This window comes from Haemorhous mexicanus, chromosome 13, assembly GCF_027477595.1.
Source record: "Haemorhous mexicanus isolate bHaeMex1 chromosome 13, bHaeMex1.pri, whole genome shotgun sequence".
Lineage (NCBI taxonomy): Eukaryota > Metazoa > Chordata > Aves > Passeriformes > Fringillidae > Haemorhous > Haemorhous mexicanus.
In genome coordinates, this window is record NC_082353.1 from 7,696,352 (window position 1) to 7,723,516 (window position 27,165).

General features: G+C 41.7%; 1 protein-coding gene across 6 annotated transcripts in view; it reads right to left on the bottom strand.

The window, feature by feature from the left end:
• The window catches only part of TJP1 (tight junction protein 1), a 156,961-nt gene that overhangs the window by 42,207 nt on the left and 87,589 nt on the right, over positions 1 to 27,165 (bottom strand). Inside the window, exon 1 of one of the 6 annotated variants that reach the window (XM_059858198.1) lies at positions 26,022 to 26,320. The exons of the other annotated variants lie outside the window; for them this stretch is intronic. Coding sequence (XP_059714181.1) covers positions 26,022 to 26,054 — 33 coding nt within the window. The 5' untranslated portion in view covers positions 26,055 to 26,320. Of the gene's footprint in view, positions 1 to 26,021; positions 26,321 to 27,165 lie in introns of those variants that run through there. 6 annotated transcript variants of the gene reach the window in all.

Sequence of the window (27,165 nt, forward strand, 5' to 3'; positions counted from 1 at the left end):
AAGTTCTTCTCATAATGCCAAAAAGCCCTGCATTCTTCCTCTGCATTTTGTGCTTGAATTTCAAGGGTCAGGATGTGCCACATTACTGCTCATTTCTCTTTCAGGGTTCATTTCTCCCAAAAGTGCTGTTGCAACTTAACTGTGACGTACTTAATTCAAACAGCTGTAATTCTCCTCAATTCAGTACTAAATGTTGCTCCTTTGCATTATAAACTGATTAAACTCTACCCCAGAATTAGATTATTTCTCTCCAGCTTTTAAAACACAGACCAAGTATATACTAAACCAGCAACAATTTACACACACAAAGCCATCTTTGAAACAAAACAGAATGTTTTGCTTGCTAAACGGTCAAGGAATACTGATTTTCTTCCTTATTTCTGATGTTCTCATTCTGTCTTAGTTTTGGCAAGAGCTTCTCAGGCTAAACATCTCTTCAACAAGTGAAGACTTATCTCTGCAAGTAAACTTGTACAGCAAAAAGCTCTAAGCAGCTCCTGTTCAGAAGCAGGTACAACAGGAATCCAATAAAGGTGTAATTTACAGTGTAATTGGAACAGGCAGCCTCATTTTTACCAGCAATGACCCCGGGAAGGTAACCCTGCTCATTCACTGTGCTTGGCCCAGCAGCGCTGCGCAGGTCCAGCCCTGGGTCAGCAGCACAGCCCCTGAGCCAGCACAGCCCCAGCTCCCTGCTCAGGGTGCCTGATTTCCATGGCTCTGATTTCCCTGTGCCTCCCTGCTGGAGCTCGGTGCACAGGGCAAACAACACCCATGGCTCGGGATATGGCACCAACTGATAAAACCCAGTTTAACCAGCTCAGCACTGCTCCCACTGGATCTAGGAGAAATGGCAAACCCAGAGTCGGAACAGGGCAAGATAACAGCTAAGCCATGAGTAAGAAAAAAAGAAAATCCCTATGTCACATGCTTCTGAGAACTGTGAGAAGATTCACTACTTCATAAAAAACCCCAAGACAAATGTATAAAAACCCCAAACCAACCTCACAAACTTGCCAGCCTTTCTAAACCTGGACAGGGCACTCACTGCTCAGTCAGACTGAGGCTGCCATTTTTTAAGCCCTTCTCCTTTCTGCAGAAGCTCAGTCTTTCCATTTTGTTCTCCATTTCTTTGTTCACACCGTTGCTATCACCTCCCCTAGATTTTACTAATACATCCATTTCAAATGCACAAGACTTGGAAACATCAAATATCCATTAGTTACACAGCAAAGCAAGTAATATGTTATTTCATTCTTTCTGCATGCCCAAACAGTCCAATCAAGAACAGTGAAAACAGTTCAAAGGCAGTCTGAGGTGAGTGTTGGCTTTGACACAAACAGTTAGTTTCTGATCTGTAAAGAATTGCATTCACACAAAAGACCAAGGGAAGTTTGAAGAAGACCTGTGAAGGCACTCACCCACTTAGCACTGACAACTGAGGCAGAATGAGCTTGTGCTACCAGTCCTCAGCTGAGGTCCCTGCTGCAATGCTGCTCTTAGGCCGTACCCACAGTGTTCTATTTTTCATGCTATCCACCACTAATTTAAGGAAAATCAAGGTGACTCAGCAGGAGCTGAGAAATATATACAGCCTAACACTCAGAAACATGGAATATAGGAGAATAGTATGATACCCCAGTCTAGAGTTATAATAATTTAAAAGAGACACTTTAATACCTTTGAAATGCAAGTGGACAACATTGCAGACTCCTACATCTATATTACCAATGACCTTACATCCCAGAATCACACAGAACCACTTAATTTCTAAGGCTGGAAGGGACCTCTGAAGATCATCCACTCCAACCTCCCTGCCAAGGCAGGATCACCTGGAGCAGGTGACACAGGTATGTGTCTGGGGGGGTTTGGAATGTCTCCAGAGGGGGAGACCCCACACTCTCCCTGGGCAGCTCTCCCAGTGCTCTGCCACTCTCCAAGGAAATAAGCTCTTCCTCATGCTGAGGTGAAACTTCCTGTATTTAATTTATGGCCATTGCTGTATTTAATTTATGGCCATTGCTCCTCAGCCCGTCGCTGGGCACCACTGAAGAGTCTGGCACCATCCTCTTGGCACCTGCCTGGAAGATTATTTATATGCATTAATGACCTCTCAGTCTTCTCCAGACTAAACAGATCCAGTTTTTCCCTCATAAGAGATACTCCAGACCTTCATCAACTTTGTGGCCGATGCTAGACCCTCTCCAGCAGCTCCTGGTCTTTTTTGTACTGAAGAGCCCAGAACTGAGCACATATATTAAGAATAAAAAGAATAGAAAGAATGATGGTATCATGACTCCAGTGATTTATTTGATGCTTTTGCTTCATTTAAGTGAAAAATTTCCTAAAGCTCATCCTAAACACTGTTATAGAGACAATTGGTATTCCTAGCTCTGTATATGGGAAATGGATGTGTTTGTGGGTTGGGTGTTTTATTACTATTTAAAGGATAGAGTCATACATGACATTGCAATTCATCAATATGGAAGTTATGAAACTTATCATTTATCCAAAATCTTGGAAACATCAAATCTTGTTCAACTCTTTCATCTTTGGAATTGCCCTGAGAAATAAACATTTCAAAGTAAACATCTTTTCAGAAAGCTCCCTTTGTGGGCTTATAAGAGTCCTTCAAACAACATTTTTTTCTTCTCCTTCTCAACATATTTCTTTCCTTCTTCTCAAGGGCTGGTTTGGTTGCTTTTGTTGGGGGATTTTGTGGTGGTTTTTTTTTTTACACCATGCCTTTTCTCATCCAACTTTTACCTTTTCACACATATCTGGGTATGTGTACACATGCACACTTATGCTTTTCTTTCAAGCATCAAGAATGAAAAACCCAACCCAAAAAAACACTGGCTACTGAACTGAGCAATGCAGTGATGCTGCAAATGGCACTGCTCAGTTTACCTGCACTGCAGGTGAAAAAGCTGCTGCCAGCAGCAGCACTGAAGCCACCCATTGGCTTGAGAAGACAGTTCTAGTTTACATTTGGAAAGCTTCAAAAAATAGCCACAGAAATTAGTATTCTACCTTAAAATAATGCAAGTTCCCAAGGGCAGGTTCCTTGCAGATTAACACTTCTTAGATTTCTACACCTCAGCTCAGACTAAGGCCAGAGCTCCTACACATTCTTGAAATCCAAGCCAGAATAGTTTCCCAATCTTTCTTTCCAACTCTAGGAGGACTTACTTGAGGAATTATTGTTCCTTTTTTAACTCAACTGCTTTTCATAGGAAGAGAATTGTGTTCCAAACAACAAGACAGATTTTAAGGAATTGTTTCCTCAATGGTGATCAAATTTTGACACACGAGGTCAAATGACTTTTTAACCATGTTATTTCTTAGTAAAGTTTAACAGTAATTTTTGTTAAATAAATATAAGTGTTAAATATCTACAGCTGTCATCCATTCCCATACATTCCTCACGAAGGTCAATGAGATTAAGACATTTTCACAGAAAATAATATCTAGCTAACCACCTAAAACAGATTTTCCTCTGGACTATACAAGAGGAACCTCCCCTGGGAAGCACTAAGTTGCATTTAGTGTCTCTGGTTTTTCAGATCAGCACCGACAGCTGTCCTAAGGACAATAAAATGAAGGAACTGCTTCTGCTACCTCAGGGGGCCTATTGCTCCTATTCTCCACAGCACACAGTGGGGAGAGGAAAGGTGTCTGACAGCTGGGAGCTCTTTCAACCACAGCAAGCAAACCACAGGAAGTGAACAGTCAGATCACAAACTCAACCACTGAAAGAACACCAGCTTTGCTTCAAGCCTGCAGTCTCATGTTGCATACACCGTACTTACAATAAAATGCTCATGTAAAAAAAAAATCCTATTTATCCTGAAAAACCGTAACAACTGTGACAGTGCTCTTAGTCAAGACACAAAAAGTGAGAAGGAAGAACTAGTATTGGGCTATGTCAAAAAACTATGTTTACTCTCTATATACTATATAATACAATATTAGATACAGTATTATCTGTAATATTATATTTAGAGTGAGTTCCTCTTCAGAATGACACACCAGACATACATACACCTCACTCATCTTGCTGCATTTAAATTTGGCTTCTAAAATTAATTTTCCATTATTCTTGGGGAAGTCCAGTTTAGCAGTAGGATGGTATTGAACTTCCAAGTTCTAAAGGTTATATGCAGAATCAATACATTTTGATTGCACTTGTGGGAACAAGAATTAAAAGTGCTTATCAGAAGGATCAGAATTTGAAACTCTCATAAGAATTTCTTATATTTGTTATGTAATATATAGGGAGTGATATTTATCATTCGCTTAAAAAAACCAACATAATCAAAGTCAATATCCAAAACACTCAGCTTCCTGAGGAAGTATAAGAAAAGAAAACAGAATCTTCCTCAGCCAGCCCAGAACAAGGAATGAAGAGGTCATTTCCCTACACACAGCATCCTTCAGCACTCAGCTGCAGCAGAGTGCTGTTTCCAACACTGACCAGGATGACTTCCTACAGATTCTCACCTTTGTCCTTGCCTAGTTAAACTACAGCCACCTTAAATTCCAACAGATTCCCTCCAATTGTCTTATCAGAAAAGCCTCCAGCTGACTGGGGGCAGGGGGCCCATTTTTTAACAGTTGTTCCCCAGCAATTAGTGCAATGAGGTCAGAATCCCATTATCTGACTGATTTTATCAACTGAAAGGAAAGCTTTGTCTTCCATAGTCTAACACATACACAATGCACCACAGCCTCTCACAGGGAACCTCAGAGTTATTGAGGTATTTCAAACACTGGCAGCCAACTCCTGGAGCAAGTGCAGGCAGTCAGGAGAGCACTGAGGCAGGGTCACCACAGAGAGCTGCACATTGCCACAGCTGCACTCCCACCCACAGCCTGCAATGTCTGCCCTACACCCTGCAAGCAGCCTGGACCTTTAGCTTTTCACTGGGCCATCATTCCAAGGAGAAGAACTGCTTCCCTGAATGTATTTCTGAGAGAAGATTCAAGATATCAGACTAAGGACTCAGGGACTGCCCCAGAGCATCAGGTGCACGTTGTTTGTCTATTTGATTATCTCTTGTACACAGCAGTGGGAAATGCAGGAGATAACACACACTAAAAGACTCCCTTGAGATGTGTATAAAAAAAACTCTGCAGCATCACTGAAGCTTAGAAGCCAGTCTTTAGTCCCAGCTTCTGTCTGAGTGTACATCCACAGAAGTGACATCAACCATTTCTTGAAACAGGAATAATTACCTTTTTCCTCTCTGAGGCACATGGACTAACCACTGAAAGTACAGCAGTGCTCATTGTAATTTTTTTGCATTTGGTATCTTGGGTTCCAAGCTCTAGTGAAGAGTTCCACTCCTCCCAAACATTCACCTATATTAAACAGCCCACCTCATGAAAAGTCTGTATGAGGAAAACCACATTTTAAGCTGCTCTTCAGATGACAATGCACAATTCTGGTCTAAAAAAAACCCAAACAACTGCTAGAATTTTCAACACTGCATGTCAGTAAAATGAACCTACTTTGATTAGATCACTCTGGAAGCACAAAGTCTCTATAATAGCATACATGGACAGTTTGAACAGTACAAGGCATCTTTACCTCACACAGAACAACCTTGAGAGGAAAAGCTAAATGTATACATACAGGACTAAATGTATACATACACATTTTAACAATAACTAGGTTGTTGAACCATCCCACTCAATTCTCCCTGTGCTTCCAAAACCACAAGACACTACCTTACTCATCACAATTTCCACTGCCTGCTGATCTAAATTCCCAAAGGTTAATGGCTATCTTTTGAACATAAAGATACTGCATGTATCTAAAAACATTCCTTAATCACTAGTTTTCTTGATGAATTTTTCTACAAGAGACATTTTTGCTCCAAGTTCTGGGCACTGTTCTCTCCAAGCTAAAAAAGCAGCTCAGTGTTTAACTCCCCACATCCATGTACTTCCCAGCTTGTTTAGCATGACTCACTTTTCCAGAATGGCCTCTCAAGTCCAAGCTTCACACATCACAGACAAGATCATAAAACCTTTTGCTTGGTGGTACTGGTACTGCTCCTCAATGCAAAAAATACTAGACCTCTCTCCCAAAAAAAGCCCTAATCAAGAACTGCATGCACAAATTTGGAGGGATGCTGCATTGTAGTTAAATAATTAAATACTGGATTACAGATCCAGTTAAATCTGAGTATTTATAGAAGTGTTTATGACACAGGCCTAGTAAATCACATTATCCATGAAAGGCAGAAGGCTGACACTCAGGAATAAGGCAAAACAAACCAGAGTGCAAGACCCACATGCAGCTACATCTCAAATGATCTCAGGTCAAGTTACTTCAGATGAAGAATGCCACTCAAACACCCCGGTAACAGTATCAGCCAGCAGCTAAGCAAAGCTTACCAGCTCCTGAGGGCTAAGGCGTGGGAAAACTGCACTGGAGTTTGGGATCCTTGTCTGTTTTGCTTCTTTCCATTTTGCCTTCCAGCTGGCAGTGAAACCAGGTAGGATCACAAACTCCAAAGTGCTGGCAGTAGTGTTTCACAGATCACTACTCCAGGCCAGTGCACCAGCAAAAGACAGCAAAATCACACAGAACACAGAGGCTAAAAAAGCAAAGTGGCAAGCCACGTTTCTCCCCTCAGCAAGGGATGTTGCCCCAGAGAAGCACAGACAACTTGCAATTTGCTTTTGCTTTAAGTAGTTTCTCTGTCATACTGACCTAGGTCAGTATTATCAGGACCTAAAGATTCCTAATTTAGAGTATAAACTTTAACATGTAATTGAAAGGATTTATCCTCTCATTATTTATCTCAAATATGATTTTATTTTTTGTATCATTTCAAAACCAAGATCTTCAAGGAACTCATGTAATATTTCAATTATTTAAATCTCAGGATGCAACTTGAAAAGCAATTATTTTACCACGATACAAGCAGCTTAAACAGCACACACTGCCCTCCTGCTAGTTTCCATCCTCAAAAAAATCCCCTCCATCATATCTTATGCAAGAGTTGTGTGGTCATTGTTACCTGTATCCTCACCAGTTCATCTCAACTCCAACTACAGCAACTGCTCCAGTTTGGAAGGCAGTCCTGGGAATGTAAAAGCTCAAACAACAGCCTCCCACCAAAGTAAAAGAAGCCCTACTGAAGTGCACCAGTGGAGCTCAGAAGTGCACACAGCTGGGACCAGTGTCACAGTAACTGACACAGCTTAGAGCAGCAAACTCCAGTCACACACTACCTACCTGGTGGGTTTGTTTTAAAACCACAGTGGTGGTCAAATTGTGGTGCAGACTGCCCAGGAAGGCCATGGAATATCATCCTTGGAGGTGCTCAGAGCTGATCGGGACAAGATTCTGGGCAGCCCTTTAGGTGGCCCTGCTCTGAGTATGGGGCTAGACTAGATCTCCAGAACTCTGTTGAGCTCTAGATGATCTGACCTAATTGTTCTGCAATTATTCTATAAATCAGATTTGGTGAGAATTGCCTTGAGCACAGACTTGGACTAGGTGATCCCCAGAGTCCCTTCCAACCTTAATTACTGTGTGATTCTATGTAAGTGGCATTTCCAGCACATTTCTGAAACCAAATCAAATCAGCCTACTGCAGACACAACCTCCATCTCTGCTCTTAATGACAGCTTGGCTTCAGTGTTTTATCACTCATAAAGAACATCAGCAGGAGTTATTCCACTTGGGTTTTTCCCTTAGGGGAAGAGAAGAGCATAGTATCAGTATCAAAGAAAGCAAAATAATCCTGTATTAGCTTTATATAAGAAGCCTAAATAAATCATCTCTGGTTTATTTAAAAAGTACAAAGACAAAATGCACAGAAGTAAAAGGTATGTCCACCAAGAAGTAACCAACATGAATACATGAATACAGAGCAGCAGTCAAAGCACTCAAGCACTTCACCTGAAGATAGAATGCCTCTCACCTTATTTTTAATCAAGAGAATCATAATCCAGTTACCAAGCACTGCACCATATAAATTTTAGATCACTATACTCTGAAGATCTGTCAAATAAGAGCCTCAGAACAGGTAATGGTATCCCACAAAGACAGAGCTGGGCTGATTTTCCAAGATCAGAGCTTGCAAGTATGAATAAATGTTTAAGAGGCTTGCATTGCAATTCCAGTTACAGGTGCACAATAACAGCCTTGCAGCCTTGACAATAAAAGAGTAGCCTACAGAGATTAATTTCTCTTTAAAATTTTGAGGGGGGCAGGAGGATATTGCTTGTTTTGTTTATGCAGTCAACATACCCACAGCAAAACTATACATTCTCTAGTTAATTTACCAATTTCTCCTAGAATTCTCCTAGAACAGTTGAAATGCAGGTGTTCTGAACATGTACACACACACTACATTTTGCCTCATGGAAGCAGCTGACAGCTATTTTTGTAGTAACAGGATTAGAGGGGTGGGAGTGTGTTTCCCTGGTATTTTACCCCTTGAATCTCAGTATGAAGAAATATGTCACTGGGCAGTAAGACTTTCACCCCTGCCCTGCTTGTGGGTACAGAATTTCTTCCTGTGAATCTCAACCAACCGTTCTTAGTAAGAAATTTCAGGAAAAGTGTCCTTCCCTACCCTGAACAGCCACACACCCAGATGGCATCTTCCCACCCTCAACTTGGGTAACTGTCAGTTAAGAAGATTCAATTTTAGCAGTCACATGGCTACTAGAGCATCTCCAGAACACAGTACAACTCTGAGCTCACATTAACTTCACACATCCAAAGAAAGCAAGTCTCAAATCAAGGATGCAGAAAGACAGAAGTTCAAAAAGGAAGAGAGGGTAAATAATATTAAGTCTTCCAGATCCTTGAAAAAGAGTAACTTCTTGTGTTAGAAGTTGTTAGTGACTTCGGAGTAAGGACACAATGGTAACAAATAGTTTGGTTTAAAAAGCACAATACAGGGAACACAGCAGGGTTCTGTTTTACTTTCAAATGCAGTGCTTGTGCATTGAGAGGGGAAGAGAAACAAGTCCAGGAAGTCACTGGGAGAGAAGAGAATGAAAACTAGAGCAGCCATACCCCTCTGGCAGGAGATGGACGTGAGACTTGGATTGGGAGGACAAGGTAACAAACACCACCACAGCATTCAAAGGGCTTATTCAGCTATCAGCAAGGTAAACATTCCTAAACCTTCTTATCAGGCAAGTGTGGAAAGCAGAAAACCCCTCATTTTTCCTCAGCAAAAAGGACTATCCCCATTCTATTAACATCTAGCTTCCATATTACTTCACCATGAAATGGATTTTCCTATTTTCTGAAAACACCTACCTTGAAGAAGTATCTGTTTAAGCAGACAATCTACTACACTTTGAGAGATAGTTGTGAAGTGTCAGTCTCTCCTTGCTTATATGCACAGTAGTCTGTTAAAGCATTTTCCTGATGAAAAAACTCTTTCTAAGGCTAACACATTAATGATTAGTAGGTGTTACAGAAAAAAACCAGCATGTTACAATTGTCCCTGCATTCAATCTCAAAACTGAGTAACATTAGCTCTGACAGAACTCAAAACCAGGTAATAAGTTGAAGGTGTAGAAAGAAAAAACCACTAAGATGGATTAGTCAGTAAAACCAGTATTTAAATTCTGAACATATAGTGCTGAAGAAGAGATGGGGGAAAAATTCCCTTGCTTTTTTCAGCTAAGTTGTTCCATTGCATTCAGCAGCCCACAGACCTGCAGATGAGTTCACACATTCCAAGGAGCATCTTCCTACAGCTCAATCAACATCTTCGTTTTTATCAGCCCTTTATACCCTTTTTGTTTAGTGCCTATGTAATATAAATTAAACTTATCCACTGCTACTATGAAAAACCAAAGTGATTGTGAAGGTTCAGTTTCCAAAGAGTGGTGCAAAGGGGTGAATGGGGTCTAAGAAAAAGCAATTTGTTGTGTGAAGCAAGTGGAGAGGTATCCTACAACATGACTGAGGCAAGGCACAGCAGCCAGGAGACATGGAGCAAAGCCTGCTGTCAGACTGAGTACACAGGAGAACATGAGTTCTCCTTAGAACAGCACCTTGAGGCCACTACTCTGCAACACCAAGGGTTAAGGAGCAGCAACAGCCTAAAGCTTAAGGCTCCATTGATTCTCAGCACAGAGGATCTCCTTTATTCACAAAGCTACTCTGAAGTGAAACTAGGAATCAGCCTGGCACTGATGATGGCTTTCCTGGGATGGGAAAGGACCAGCCAAGAAGAGAAGTTAGCACAATAAAACCTTCTCAGGTGGGTTATTCATTATTAAGGTAGAAACACTGCCCACACAACAACATACCTGCAGACACTTTGATAAATCCTCTCTGCTGCTTTCATGGGCAATACAATTGCTTATTCACAGCCAGTCAGAGTGGGATTTATTTTTTTTCTCTTAATTCTGGCTATGCTATTAGATATTTGCAAAATATGGCATTTCAGATATGGTTTCATTTCAGAGAGCAAAAGAAACCTCATTTTTACCAAAGACTTACAAGCACGTTTTAGAGAAAACACATCTTTTTCTAACTTCCAGTTTATTAGTATTTTCTTTTTCTTTTTAAGTTCCCTTGAGGAGCCAAGGCCACTAACAAGAACAAGAGAGTATAACAGCAGCTCCAGAAGAATCAAGCAGGAAGAACCAGTAAGACATGTCCATGCTTTTTTCCCTTTCCTTAAAAGGACACACAGCAGCAACAGGGGTGACCCTGCCACCCAAAACATCTTTACATTTCAATCATAACTCCTCATCTTCTTAAAGAGCAGCAATGAAACCAGCTCCGCTGGGGAGCCAAGACTGGACAAGAGGCACTAAAAGCAGCCCTGAGATGCTGCCCAGCACCATCAGCTGCCCTGCTCCCAGTTCTCCTCTTTCATTTACTACTGGCAGCAGTCCCACCACCACCTTTCACTATTCCAGTGGTTCACAACCAGACCTCTTCAGAAAAGCTAGACACAAAGCACTATATACTAACTTAGGAAAAGAACTTTTTAAAAATACCATGTTCTTGCTTTTTGGGGGTTGGATTTTCTCTTTTGTAGACTGCATCTCTACCCCACTCCAAATAGCTGAATTCCTACGAACCCCAGGCTGAAGAATTACCTCAGACATTTCTGACTCCCTGAGTCAGAAGCCAACCCAGTCTCCTTCCTCCTCTCGTGAAGGGAGGGCAGAAGAGACATTGGCTACAGTCACTGGGAAAAAACGACAGAGTAATTACTGGACAAGAGGCTTCAAACTGACCTCTGTAGGTATTCAGATTTACATACCCATCACCTCGTTGCCATCCCACCCTACAGACATCCAGCTAGGACTTCTCTATTTCCTGTTTGCACATCAAAGTAGAGGAATGAAACAAGGGAATTCACTAACATGCTCAAGAGCAATAATTGTTGACCAGATTAGAACTTCCTAGCAGCAAGTTGCCTTATGCATCAAGCAAAACAGCACACTTCAAAAGCAATTCCTCTCATGAAAACCCTTACAATTACTTCCACCACTGTGGATGAACTAACACTGAATTTTACATAAAACCCAGTATACAAATCCAGAAAGCTTAAATTACCTAAAATTACAATCTTTCAGATCAAATAGCTTCAAGGCCTGCCTTTTGCAGTTCCAACTTGACCTTCCACTTCCCAAATTCAGTTTTAAGGTGACGAAAAGCCCAATTAGACCTAAAAACACAGTCCCTTCAAAGGGGAAAAAAGAACCACACCCAGAAAGCCAAAGGTTAACTGTAAAAATGGTCACAAAGCTACTTTTGTATTTACATCAGCAATTAAAAATACATTCATTTCAGTGGAACAAACTGCCTCACCAACAGCTTTAACCACATGACACTAACTTCTATTCCCACAAGTTCATGTGTATCAATGATACAAGATTGTATTCTTGACCAAAACTGCATCATGTCCATTCATCACCACTCTGGAATGCACATTCCCAAGTATGCAAGAAAACTATGAGGGCAGAAATGATCAAAGTGATTTTAGAATATGCACTGTGCTTCTACAGAATTGCATCTTCTAGCTACCTAAAACTGTATTTAAAAATGGGAGCTGGCAAACCCAAAGCCCTTAAACAAGAGCAAATACCTCTTTTTTTAAAGTTATTCTGATTATATTTCACATTATAACCTGCAAGAATGAAAATCTGCAGAACTGTAACCTGACATTCCAGTTTGCAACCTGAAAACACACTCCAGTTTACACAGCCTTTACCTCACCCCTGGATTGCCCCAACATTCCTTGTGCTACAGAAAGCAGCTCTACTGAACTTCAACATACTGAATGCAATAAATTCTAGGAAAATAACAAAAAGGTTACAGACCAGGGGAAATAACAGTGTAAATGTTTAAATCTTGCCCCATCTGTTACCTTAAGTTTCACATTCTAGAGCAAGTTAAGACTTTATTTGACAAGAGAACAAATTCACCTCAAGAGTGAAAAAGTTCAAAAAGAAGCAAGGTAAAAGGGTAACAGAAATCCCACTGTATTTTTCCCTCTGCAAATATTTGTTCACATTGCTGTGTATTAACTCCAATCTGTTCCACAAAAAAAAAAAAAAAAAAAAAAAAAAAAAAAAAAAAAAAAAAAAGAAAGGAAATCAATGGCAGAAGGGCTTTCACACTCTTGCCCTATGTGAGTCAGCACCTTGACTCTAGAGGGAAGGTGCACATAAAACAATGGCATTTAATTTCACAGCTTAACAAATTCTTTCAAGAGCAGAACTTCACGTGTACCACACTCTTGCCCTTGGATGTTACCACCAGCATCCCTCCCAATCATCAGCAAGAAAACGGTGCAAAAGGCCAATTTTGTGACAACATGGGCCTCAGATAAATCAGCAACATATTTTTAGGGTTGCTTCATTACTTTTTTGAGGAACTAAGTCATAACAAGGCAATACAGGAAAAACCTGAAGTGCTTAAAAGTTTTTTTCCCATTCCATCTCTGCTTTCCACCTTGCAACTACACTAAACTACGGATTTTAGCTGCCCAGTCCTGACAAATTGAACACACTAAGGTTCCAGGAGCAGGTACCAATTATCAGTTTGCATGCTTTTATCAGACTGGTAACAATTTCCTTGACAGTGCACTGTCAGCTTAGGAGTCAGTGCTGTTTACCCTCAGAAGATCAAAGCCAACACATGCTTTACCATAACAGTGGTGCAGATTTTTGACACACACACTGAACAGACCTAAAGACTGAGACCAGTGGCAGTGACACTTCACAGAAGTGCAAAGCTTCTGCTCCTCTCTCCAAACTGGAGGGAAGGGTAACATCAGTAAAGCATTAGGTACAGAACAGATTAACATCATTATTTCAAATAACCTACAGCCCCACAAAGCTACACAGAACACATGATTGCATTTGTACAATTAAATGCAAACATCAGTACTACTTCAAAATAATTTTCAAAAGCAGTATTTTAGGGTTTCTTTATTTTTAGGATACAATACAAGCATATTTTCAGTTTGGCTTTGCTTTTGCTACTGGGTACACACTTTCTAAATGATGAAATCTGAGCTTCTCATGTAAGCAAGTGATAAGCACCAAAACACAGAGAATTTTAGTATCTGAAGCTTGCAAATGGAACTCTGTCTAAACAAGGCTAATAGAATGGTAAACTAAAATTGCAAAGCCTAAACCACTTACACCAGTCCACAAAAACATCATCCAACATCACCAAAACTACTGCTCTTATTTAAATGCATGTCTGTTACTTTTATAGACTTATTTTCAATATTGAGAAGAGGAAGAAAAAAAGCTTTCTGTTGGCAGGTTGAATAGAAGGAGAATGTCATGGCATTTTTAGAATTGCCTTTAAAGTTGAACTGCTGGTGGTCTCCCTGTCTGTACAGGCCTGAAGAATTACCTTGACTCTCAGCCCTAAGTACCTGATACAGAGACACATCACAAATTATTTCCTATAGCAGTCAGTCTGGTACCTTTTAGAAATGCAAACAGAAAAATGAATTATGTTCAAGTACATGGTTCTGATTCTGCACAGATAAGACACACCAAGTGAAGAATCCCACACTAATCACTACACCAAGACGTGTCCACAATGTAATAGTAGATCTCATGGCTTCAATTCAACTTTGAAATAAACCAACTATGCAGTAACTAAAGCAGAGGCAGACCTATGAGAAGCTGCTCTCTCCCTCAGTCATGCTCATTTCATCAAGATTAATCCCTGATTGCAAGCCAAGCTATGGTGAAGATGAGAAGCACGTAGAGTATTCCAGAAGAGGAACTCTGAACACAATGACTAAAAATAAAAGTCTATACATAATTACTGAGAGATGCTACCCATCAAATCCACCTCTTAGCAAGTATTTCCCATCTGTGCTTAATGGGCAGATGTCTTTTTCATTCACTCAGCACATTTTTTGAAATGGAAAACTATGAATGACATTCTAGTTGCTTATCCAACCAGCTGGAGAAGAAACTGGGTAACCACTTGGTTAACGGCTGAAAAGCCTGTATAATTGTGGTGAATTACCTGTTTATCCCAGATTACAGCTTCAGTTCATTCAACTATTGCCCCAAAAAACTACCAAGTCACCTCTCACTGAGAATGAGTTACTGGGGAAAAGAGCAACTGAGTTATCTACAAACCTGCAAATTCAGGAATAGTTTTTTCAAAGGAGCATTCCCCTAAATGAGTAAGACAACCAGAAAAGTTCGGCTTCAGGACACCAGACAAATCTGTTTGATGAGTCAGTTCAATGGAAAAACCTATCAGGAGACCACAGCTTGCAGAGAAACCATTCAATGGTTTCAAAAATCCCAAAGACTAATAAATAAGTGAGGATAAAATCAGTGAAAAACTTCATCAGAAAGGTGAGACATGAAAGAGCAGCTCCAGCCAAGATAGCTTAGTACAATTTTATTATTAAAGTGAGAACTGAACAGCAAAACAAAACTTACTGCCAGAATGCTTTCAAAGCTTGACTGATAATAGTCATATCTTCACAGTCCTGCAACTTCCAATGATCTGCACAAAAAAATTAAGTGCAGTGAAAATATCTAAATCTGTACCTCTTGTATCAATGTATTGATTTAGTTGCATCTTTTCCACTCATTTCTGTAGGTTCACCTTCAGAACTCACTTCTGAATGTAATCCTCTCAAAGATACTGTAATGTTATCAACACGTGTAAGTTATGCATCCTTTTAGCCTCCCTGTGCCATTTAAATTGATCCAGATTAACACATATCGAACTGAGCTGTGGAAAATGTTTTCTTCTATGAAAGTTAAGGTACAACTATGAAGTACATATGAAAATATATACAAAACCCAAATATTTTTGTCCTACCAATTAGCACAAGAAGTACATAGTTCATATCAAAAAAAAGAGAAAACACTCACTATGTAACTACACTGTTCAGTTAGTATCCTGCTGTAAAATCATTACTCATTCTATTCTCTTCACTGCACTGTTACAGCAGGGAAAACACCTTACATTCTTTTACAACTTGAAATTTATGTTTTAGTGCATTGTCACTGTATAGCACGTGGTCAAAGAGCAAAGGTAATTTTAAATACACCAGTGCTTATCCTTGCATACACAACTCTACTGCTTCAAGAGATTTTAGACACAGGTTGAACATATTTTGCAGTGACTGGAATTGCAGTAAACAGGTGAATTCCTAATGTCACACTCCCACAAACAAGGAGACAATGATGCCATGCTGTACAACAGAAGCTCAGGACTGTATCAAATGCCATACATGATACATACAGTACTAATAAGAGGTTACCTCTATTTCCCACCTCTCAGCAGAATAGAACAGAGATGCTTAGCTTTTGATCCAAGTGCCCTGAACTCAAACAGGCTTAGAACCTGAGACAGAGACAACCAATAGAATATATTAAACATACACATATTCCCTGGGAACAAAGATTAAACTGTGAGTTGCTAAACTTGCCTTCATAGGTAATAGGCTACCGTGCTTCTTATGTAGAGTCTTGATTTAGAAGTCTACCTACCCCAAACATCCAGCACCTTATCTTCAAAGAGAATATGGATTCTCTGTGTTTTGTAGAAGAAATAAAAAACAATTTATCCTTCTAAGTCTCACCAGGCTACTGGAATTAAAGATTTTATTCTTTTGTACTTATTTCTCCTCTTCCCATGATCTCTGCAATTCAAGCACTACCTGATCTAACAACTATTAATAAAACTAAATAAAAGTAAAGACAGTAAACAAAAAATCAAGTCAGCTTAATCTCTATTCATGTTCTAGTTCTGTGTCTTCATACCAAAGAAGGTACTGGCATAATCACCATGTGTGACGCCCATTAAGCATCAGACACTAAAAGGAAACATTTGTCAAATTCTTCTTATTCTTCAGAGCAACTCAAGAAAAGGCATTAGAGCTCAAACTATAGGATATATGCTACATTGCAGTAAACGACTTTCCACTGTACTCAAAGGACCATTGTTGTTTAATCCCTGCTCTGCCCAGTCACACACACTTTCTTCTCCCTAATCCACCCACTCTTTAAAGCCACCGCATGAACTTTTCAAGGCTGCTTGTCTGCAGCAGCTCTGAATAAACCGCACAAACCACATCTCTCACACACGTGACTATTTTTGAAGTGAAAATTAACACAAATACAATTTAAATGGAGACAAGTCAACACTTGGGCCCAGATAACTGTGTGTGTAGTCAGCAGGGAAGAAGTGTTGTTATAGAAAATGGGGGCGAAAAGCATGGAATGAGAGCTGGCTTTGTTCACAGGCAGTAGCCTAAGTGCCTATCAGTCAGCAAAAGCATTTTTAAAACAGCTGCATCAAAGCTTTCTGCAAGTTAGTCAGCATGTGACAGGCCAGCACATTACAACAGTGCCACAGCAATCTCTGCATAATAGGAGTGCTCTGAGTGACCTGAAAGGTCAGTGTTTTCAAGCATTCCAGTAATCTGTAAATTGCCTTGGCTTATCACTTGGAAGCAACATAATTACATTGCTTGAAGGGCTAGGACAGTAAAGACAGATTTTAGGTATTATGTTTTGGTCAGCTACATACTAACCTCTACACTGCAAGCATATCCAGGAAACTCAGAATATTGTACAAATTTGAAAAAGGAACATTAAAACATCAAAGTCTGCTTTTCTGACAGAGGGAAAACTATTGACAAAGTTTTGTAACCTTCTACAGTAGTTTATAAAGTAGAAATACTTTTGAAGGGTTTTTTTATTTCTTAACAAGTGTCCCAAAACGTTTAAAGATACTTCCTACAAAACTAATTTTTAAATACAGCAAGACTGCAACTACTACTGAGTAAATGAAAAGGTCCTGTTCTGGAAGTTAGAAGGGGGAAAAAGCAAAATGCAATTTTCATAGTAAGGGTTTAGTTTCAGCTGAAAACCAGTACTTTCTGTTAGAGAAAAGAAAAATTATTGTTGCCAGCTATAAACATCCCAAGCAATTTACTCATAGGCCAGTCACTGACTTTAACAACAGATTTTTCTAGAAATAGAAAAGCAAAATTAGATCTACCAGTCCATCTCCCTCACAAGATTAAAAATGTTGCCACTGAGTTGCCAACAGCCTCATCAGGCACAGTCAAAACTATCTGGAGCCACTCTTTGACGGAGGTGTTTGTGTGGTGCCCCAAAGCACAGAGAGCAGGCACCAGCCCCACCCCAAGGCTCCCTGGCAGATCTGTCCTGGCAGCCCCCAGCTGCCCTCACCTGGTCCCGTGCAGCCCTTTTGCTGCACACCACCAGCACCATCTGCTTCCACTGCCAGCAGCCCCTAACAAACCCAGCTCTACTGCTTCACCAGAGGGGAATTCCAGCATTCACACAGGAGGGAGAAAAACCAAAGAGCAAGGCAAAATTTCTTAATTTTAATTCCATCATAAAGAAAAAAGCTATGCAATAGCTCTCTGACACTGCTTGCTTTTGTTTAAAGTACTTTTAAGGCACGGTGATTTTTTTTTTAAATGGAGATAATAAATGCAGTCAGAAGTTCAGGCTAGTGAAACACATGCTGCAGAAACATCACATTTATGTTTAAAAGGCATCTCCTGCCTGTTTAAACTACAATGCTAGCACAGCTTCAAGTGCAGGACATAAATCTCACATTACCGTAAACCCAACTAAGTTTAAAGCCAGAAAGACAACCCTAGTATTACCAATGATGCAACTGACTTACAAGGTGCCCTCATCATGCAGGAAGGGAAAAAAATCCAACACCAGTGGTCACTCTAAAGGAGGAACTATCTCAGTAACTCTCAACCACTGGCTCTTTGCTATTCCTTACACACCTTCCCAAGAGAGAGACATTTACTGATTGCAAATAAACACAAGTAAGAAAACCTTTTATGTTAGCATTGGTATTCAAACAATTTAAACAACAGATCCCCTTCATTTGAGACTCAGCACTTTCCTGGGCAGTTCTAGGGTGGATTTACCATTGAACTGCCAACAATAAACAAACCACAGAGCACTGGAAAAAAATAACCCCACAGAATGCTTCTACAGCACTCTGATTCAGATGAAACATGCTCTTCATTCAAGCCATCAACACTGCTTCTGTAAACCTGTATACCTTTCTTGTACCTCCTAGCTAAATGCTCCCAGCTTTAGGAATACTAATCCAGCCTACATTTTCCATAGAGAACAAAACCCAATCAAAATGCAAGTGCATTTAGTTCTCTTATGAGATTACACTCCAGGAATTTCCATTCTTACATAGCTGAGTTATTAACAGAGAGGTTTATCCTGTATGCAATGGCCAATCACTTTCCACAACTTAATTTCAATTCTGAAGGAAACACAAGCTCTTTTGTCAGAAAGCCATGCTTTTAAGCTTGGCTTTAAGATGTTAATACCCACTGAAAAAATTATTTCAGGAGTCCAGATTTACAGGAAAAGCCAGTACCCCTGTCACCTAACACTGTGCTGAGAAACTAATTCACATGAAGGCGTTCATGGGCAAAAGGGCACTTTTTCCAAATAAGATGAATGAACAATGCTGGGTCAAGCAACATAAAAAAGTTTTTAAACAACCATCCTGTGATGAAGAGGGTTAACATGATCTGGCCTTCTCCCAGATTCAGTTTTGGGGAAGCCAGTCATCCAAAATGAACATGAATTACGTATTTATTACAGTCTTGGAATTTGTTCAGATAAACAGTAATTGGCAGAGTTAGCCCCAGGTACTATCCTGATTCCATGCAAATTACAACTAACTAATTAACTGATACCACATTGTCAAGTAGCACCTCAAAGTTACTTCTAGAGCTTTACAGCTACAGTCATTCCAATTGTTACTTTCTATTGAAACCAGTAAATCTTTAGATTACATAATTTACACCTATTATATTTTCAATGAAGCTGAAAGCATCTGTGTACATACTCTTCATTTTGTTTTTTTGATTTTTTTTAACCTTTAAATATGTTTTTATACACCTTTTTATAGCAACATGTGCCCAGTCAGTCCTTTGTCAAAGTCACGTCACCACTGCTGTAATTTAAGTAATAGAAAAACTGACATCATTGTTCAAATTTCACAATCTGTCCTGTTTCATTATGCTACTGCTTCTGGTTATAATTTAAGGTTATTACTTCCTTTTAATTAACTTGAAAAATTGAGCAGTGTCTCTGCAGCCACAAGTTAGTTCTTATTAATTTTTTTGTTACTGAATTCATGGTGACTATAACTAAGCCATTAATGCTGCTGCAGGAGCACCATGGCTGTCTGAAGAAACAGACCCAAGAAGGTTTGCAGGAAAGGGCAGTGGATGATATTTCAGCCCAACAAACTCGCCTCTCAGAGCTGTGCCCAAACGCTTGACCATATGTTCTGAAGTGTATTAACAAGTCTCCAAGCACCTTGCTCATTCCATCTCCCATCTGGATACATCCTAAGAAACAGTCACCAGCCCAGAGTGTAAATAGCTGGAACAGGTCCATTTAATATTTACAAGAAAATTTTTAAGCTGGATACAGAGAAGGGGGCCATCTGTTAAAGTGATTGCTGACCCAGTGGGGCAGAGGGGAAGACACTGCTACTGGACCCCATTCAAACCAGGCAAGGAACTGCCCAAACAGTCCCAAAGGATCACAAGCTGAAAACTAATTACTGCCTTTTAAGGAGGGGTGGGGGAAGATTTTAAAATTAAGTTCCTAGGAAGAAGTCAAATGTAAAAGGCAAATGTGAGGAAGACAGAAGGCTGCTCTGCAGTGCAGTCCTTACTGGGAAAAGCCTTGGGAACTACAAATCAAACAAACTGCCGCCTTTTGCTCAATTTCTATTTTCAGCATATCAGTAGTTTGGCTATGTGGGGGTGGGGAGACAAAAAGGCCATCAGAGCCATAGCAAGTTCTGTTGTTGCTTCCTCTGCTACAGGAAGTTAACCATACACCTTATGATGAGCTATATAGGCCAAAAAGGTCACATTTGCCCACTTCTCCTACGAATGTGAACTTCTCCAATGCAGCACTCCCTACTGCTGTCATCTTACTGAATTTAGGCTGCCCTCCCCCACCACAAAAGAGAAGAACATCTGTTTATAATGGATTAAGAAACAAGAATCCTATTAGAGATTACCAAATACTCTTGAGAAAATAAATACTTTTTTAATGTACAGCCAATATTTAAATTTTTAGCACCAACAATACAGTTAATTTTTCCAAGTGTCTAAATAAATCCTGATGTGCAAACACAGGAAAAACCTCTAAAGAACTACTGAAGATCCTACAGAGTCAGGAAGAGTAAAGGTAAGCCAAGTGTCCAGTCCTGCACACACTGGGGCAGGTTCTCCAACGCTGCAGTAGCCAATCTACATAGCCCAAAGTCCACAGAACCTGGGACTTAAGGAGCTGCATAAGAGTACATCACAGCAGGAAAACCCCATGGATAACCAAGCAGACACCACTGTCCCTGGACAAGCCACCACACTTGTGGCCTCAGCAGCACTTGTTACTCTGCAGCCTCCAAGGGATCCGTGCTGGACCTTAAATATTCAGCTGAACATGTCCCTCCATTTCCTCAGATCCTTCACTCAAGCACATCACAGCCCTGAAAGAAGAGCAACCCTACTATTTATGACTGTACAGCACATATTTGAATAATCTGTCCCTAAAATAGCATAATTATAAGACAAGACAGTGTTTTCATTTCAGGACTTTTTGGACTCAGCATAAATACACTGCACAGAATCATGGAATTCATTTTAAGACTTCCCTACGGCTGTTTGCTTAATCAGTACATTCAGTGAAGAAGTCATTAGTAATATATTTGCCTGAGAAAACACTGTGCATAGTTTGATATTAATTTCTGTTGTACTTATATCATGATAACACAGAAATACTTGTGGGGATATAAATAACAAATGTCTTTTTTAACCCATAACAAAAACAATAAAAGCATTTGTTTGAAAAACTGACCCTTAACTCAAACTGACACCTAGACAGTGATACAAACTAAATGCTAGGACTATTAATTTTGAAATGGACATGTACATGGCTTTACTCCCCCCACACTGTGACTAATCAGATTTTCCCCTGCCACTCCAGTGTGTACACAAGACATGGCCTTTCCACACGGTATAGAGGACAGGAGAAGAGAACAGAAAGAGGATCTTATTTCACACTGAAAGCTTATTGGCAAAACAATGGGTGAACACCTCAGTCCTTGGTGAGAACTTCAACTTTGATACAGAGCCTTCAGATGAGTGCTTTGACCTGAGATAGACAATACTTTTGCATAGCATTTCAAGTAATAAACCCAACATATTTAGCACAATTCAGAGCTTGAGTAGTCAACTAGCTACAGTTCTGTTTCCAACTCAGTACCTTATGCTTAGTAGGTAAAAGCCAAGTATTTTCACAAGTACCCAGAAGGTTTTGACAACAATGTACATTGCAGTGTGAACACAGACATATATTCAAGCTCAATAACCACTCCTGACTTCAAGAACAAATTCAAAACACTCTGTTTCAAGCTTTTTTTAGCACAGACAGCAGCCCAGCACCTATTCTCCTAGAACCCAAGCAGTAGCACAATGTGCATCTTAGAATACCTATGATGTACAGTAACCCATTTCTAGAGGTTTTGCTTGACACAAAGATTAGCTAGCTGGTCACTGATAAGGTCTTACTGCTTTTCCACTCTATAAAGGTGGAGCCAGTTGCCAGGCACCGTCAGATTTCAAGCTCTGTTTACATTACAGTAATCTTTACACTGCACGTTGAACCAGAAGCAAACTCCAGCATACACTTCATAATGACCTACGGAGTGTGGAGCTTGCAGCTCCTCTCACACTGCAGCCAAAGGCATACTGGAAAATGCACCTCAAGCATCATCTGGTAATTGAAATTACTGATAGTCCTAACTGGAACAATGAATTCAAGAAAATCCAAGCCTGAAATACAAGTTACTCATATAAATTATTATTTGAAAAATACCTACCAGTATTAGTATTTCCTAAGTTACAAATACAACTTCCAGGAAAACTAGCAAAATTAAATGCACTATTTTAAAGGTTCTATTTGCTATGTAGGAGGTAAATTCTTGGGTTAAACTGAATTCTCAGTTACTTTCCCATATATGTTTCCTATATATTTATTTCTTTGTTGTTACAGTTGAAGAATCTCACAACCAACCAAAGAAGAACTATCTAACTTTACAGTGCCCATACACAGAACTACATAGGAAAATAAAATACTGCTCCAAACTTAGCTATCGCACAGACTGAATTAAAAACCACTTTAAAAACATCTGCACATATATTGCTCTACAAGAAACAAATCCACTGGTGTTTCCAAGTAGGATTTAGGGTACAATGCTGCTAACCCCAATTACAAAAACCACAGGTCGTTGCCTCTAAAACAGAAAACCAAGGAGTCCTTGCAATCAGCATGCCTTGAACCATTAACACAGCCATGTTCTCAGCTCCTGATTCAAGGGGTAGTTAACAGATACATGCCTGGAGCTAGAAAGCCAGTTAAAATAACCAAAATTCAATTAGTTACACGACTGAGGTCAAAGACTGAAATACTCTTCCTGAATGTATTTAAAAATAGAAGGAAGTCTCAAGAACTCATGTTCAGCATTCAAAAAAAGCTCAGGGATTCATTATGTGTCCCTTTTCAGGGTGGTGTTTTTGTTTGTTTGGGTTTGGCTTTTTTACCAGTGTGTACTATATTACAATCTCCAACTTCAAGGAAAAAGAAAGTTTACATCCCATTACTAAGACCCTGACAGTTATTTCCATAGCATCCAATAGTAGAGTTCAAAAAGACAGCAGAAGAGATTAGGCCCCTCAAATTTTGCAGCAACAGCCACAACCAGATTAAACTTCCAGGAAGTCTTCATTTCTCCACCATTTTCTATTGCTTATTACCAACAGCTACAACAAGCACATTAACGCCTTAATAAAACCACATTCCTATACAGCATAGCAGGGGGAAAAGCTAAGTAATCAAAACTGAAGGGCAGTGAAACTGTTTGTGAAAGTCTGTTGATAGTAGGGTGTAACAATCAATCACAGCAGCCAAGATTATCTCATGTACAAATAAGAATTATGCAGCTAATCAAAAAGTTTTTTGTTTTTTTTTTTTTAAGGTTTTGTCCAGTCAAGTGTGACACAGTAACTGTGGCTATGGACATAGAGCTTCAATATATTAAGTAAATGTTAAGAGAAAGCCATTCATCATTTAATGCATTACAACCCCAAAAATGAGAAACCAGATACCATACCCAAAGGGATAACTTTGGAACTAGAGGGTAACTAAAGGAAACAAGATCTGGAATGTGAACACAGAAATCCCCCAATATTCAGTATTTCCAAAATACTTTTTAATCTCCTTGTCTATAACTATTAAAACTACATGGAGAACAGCCCAGGAACTAATGACTGAAACACAATTAACAATATCCACTGACTGAAAGCACCTCTGTTTTGACAATGAAACTCATATAAATTGTATCATCAGATTCTAGTCTTTAAAGACATTTCTGTGATCAAGAAAAAAAGATAATAAATAATTCTGATAAAAAACTACCACGGATTAAGAATTTCCTCTAACAGTCACAGGACCTACAAAATGAGGTTTTTTCCCCAAGAAAGATATGCTATTTCAATTACATTACTTCCATAAATCTGAAGGCATCCCAGGGAAGAGTTAAACCCCAGTGAGACTATATTTTGCAACATTCTTAAATTAACATACCTTTCAGTATAATTAGTTTGGCTGATACTGTATGCATGTATGCAAGCTCCAAGGGCCAAAGTGATATGACCATGAGCAGCAGGAGTTTCAAATAACTGCTATGGCAAGATACAACTTCCAATTAACACAGTCTGTACACCAGTCCACAGCCAAAACAGATACACTTTCTGTACACTTCTGCAACTTTAAATACACTTCCGTATTTAAAAATAGAAAAACACTTCAAGACAGTACATGAATGTGTGGAAGGCAGTATTTGTCCACAGCCTCACAAAATAGCTATATTTTAAGAGAGCATTTTGAGCCAGAAATAAGAATTTTATACCCCAATTTTACAACAAGAAAAATCTGCAACATTTATGTTGATGCAAGTTCTCACAATCCCTCACAAAGCAGAATTCTAACACAACACTATTCAAGACAACATTTATCTTCAACTCCTATTTGTTGTTAATATAAATGCACTTGAAAAGGGCTAAAAAGTATGTTTAATCTATCTCCATAGCTAGGTGATAGCAGAAGTATGAAATACTACCTAAAATAGGTAACTCTTCCAACAACAAACATTTATTGTTGAAATGTGCTTGTCTATACATTAAAATGTAACACAATACCTCCGGAAGCATACTTAAAACGAGGCATGAAACTCAGTAGTCAACATTAGCTTTTAAATTTTTTAAATTCCACTCAGGAAGCTGAGGCTGCCTCGAACACACCTCTAAAGTAAGACTCTGGAGTTGGTAAAATCGCCAGCTAACAGTATCTTACAACTAGAGTAAGTTTGTTACTTAGTATCTCAAGCGCCGAGGTTTTTCGGTACTAATAGAGTAAGGTGAACATTTTACTTCAGCCTGTAGAACACCACTTCTGAGTAAGTGCATACCAGCAAGTGACATCAGACCGAAACCACGTAGTTTCACTCGAAAGCAAACAGCACTAAGCCGAGCTCCGGTAACACCAGCCAGCACACACGACGGGAACTCGTCGCGCTGAAGCCGGAGCAACTACTCAGGCGCCACAAGCTAAAAATTAGTTCGAAATTCAAATTCAAACTAGTTTCAAAGCAAACCTTTAATTTTACACGAAGGAGAAATAACCTGTTGAGCGTTCCTAGCTCCACCTCTGAGCCCCGGGGCCGCTCGGCATTACTCACCGCCGCGCAGCGCCGGGGGAGGTCAGAGTACACACCCCGCACCGTGCACCTGCACCGGCAACACCTACGGATCAGGTGGAGGACCGGCACAAGTTTCTGACGGATTACTGCCGCCCCAAAGCTGTTTACCGTATGTCAGCAACAATCATCCCCGACTGATTCAGCGGCCACAGGAAAAAATCCTGCAGTACTGGACTCTCCCGGTTGAACCTTTCCTAATTGCTACCCGGCTCCAGCCTGGAACAAAAGGGCACGGCCAGCGCACCGGCGGGAGCGCGGGGGCTTCTCCCGGGGGCAGGGCCCGGCTGCCGCAGGCGTCCCACCGCCGGGGCCGGGCCCCGCACGCCCAACAGGTGGGCGGCCGGGCGGGGAGCGGAGCGGGGCAGGGGCGGCCGGCGGGGCAGCGGCCCGGGCCACGGGGGTGCGGGCCACCTGCGCGCCCCTCCCGGCAGGCAAGAGGGAAGCTGTGCGGGGAAGGCGGCCGGGAGGCTCCGGCCCGCCTCGCCACCTCCTCGGTCCGCGCCAGCCCGTGCCCTCAGCACGGGCGGGGGTAAAGCCGCGGCCACCGCGGTGCAGGCTCGGCGGGGCAATGGGAAAACCGCGCCGAGGGTACCGCAGGATCGGAGCGGGCAGGGAACGCGGCCGCCCCGGGGCCGAGCCTTACCTTCGTGGAAGCCGCCGCGGCCCTGGCAGACATTTTGTTTCCTTCTCTCCCCCGGAGCCGGGCGAGCGTGTGCGCGCCTGCAACTCTTCAGGCCGGGGGAGAGAAACTCGGCGCCGCCGCCGCCCGCGCCTCACACAGCCGCCCGAATAAACATCCCAGGGCGCGGGGGGGAGGAGGAAGAGGAGGACGGCAGGGAAGGGGCGGGGACGGGGGAGGAGGGAGAGAGGAAGAAAGAGGAAGGGGAGCGAAGGCTCAAGTTTGATAAAAGTGTGGTCCCTCTCCCGCGGCGCCTGGCGCGCCGGGGCCGGGTTCCGCCGCCGGGGCACGGAGCGCGGGAGCGGCCGCGCTGCCCCCGGGCCCGCCCGCTCAGCGGCCGCGCCGCCCGCCCGCCTCGTGCCTCTCCCCCCGCGCAGGCACCGACATGTCCGACTGCCGGCACGGCCCATCCCGCCGCGGGGGGACTGCCCGCCCCGCTGCCGCCTGCCCCCGCTTTGCCGCAGGACCCGGACCCCTGGACGGCGGCGGAGCGGCGGCGGCGGAGCGGCCGGTCCCGGCCCCGCGGGCTGTGCCGGGCGCGGCGCGGTGGGGGGGCCGCCCGCGGGGCTCGCTGGCCGCCGGGCTCCCCCCGCACCATGGTCGGGGCGGCGGGGGCCGAGCGCGGCCGGGCCGGCGCAGCCTATGGGAGCGCGGGGGGCGTTTGAACGCGGGGAGCGGAGCAGGCCGGGACCGCCACCGGCACCGGGACCGCCCCGAGCGCTGCAGGGGCTGCGGGACCGGGCGGCTGCGGGAACTCAGCCGGGCCCGTGGACGCGCTCTCCGCCGCATGCGGTCCTGCAGAGCTCACGGCGACGGAATTCTCGCCCCCCTGGAGCCGGCCGCAGAACTGGGATGTCGATCAGCGCGGGCTCAAACCTGCTTTTGCGTTTGCCCATTGTTTGAAGGGGCGGGACATTAGTTTTCGAGTTCCTTAATTGTACATTTTGTTCTTGAGATAAAAGCAATAAAGATACAAAAAGAAAACAACTTGGGAGATTTGCTTTGCTTTAAGGTGGTGACTGCATAGCCTTAGCATTTCCTATAGCACCATGAACTGCTCCCTGTGGCTTTGAAAAATAAACTTTTCCCAGTATTTTAGAGCGACTTT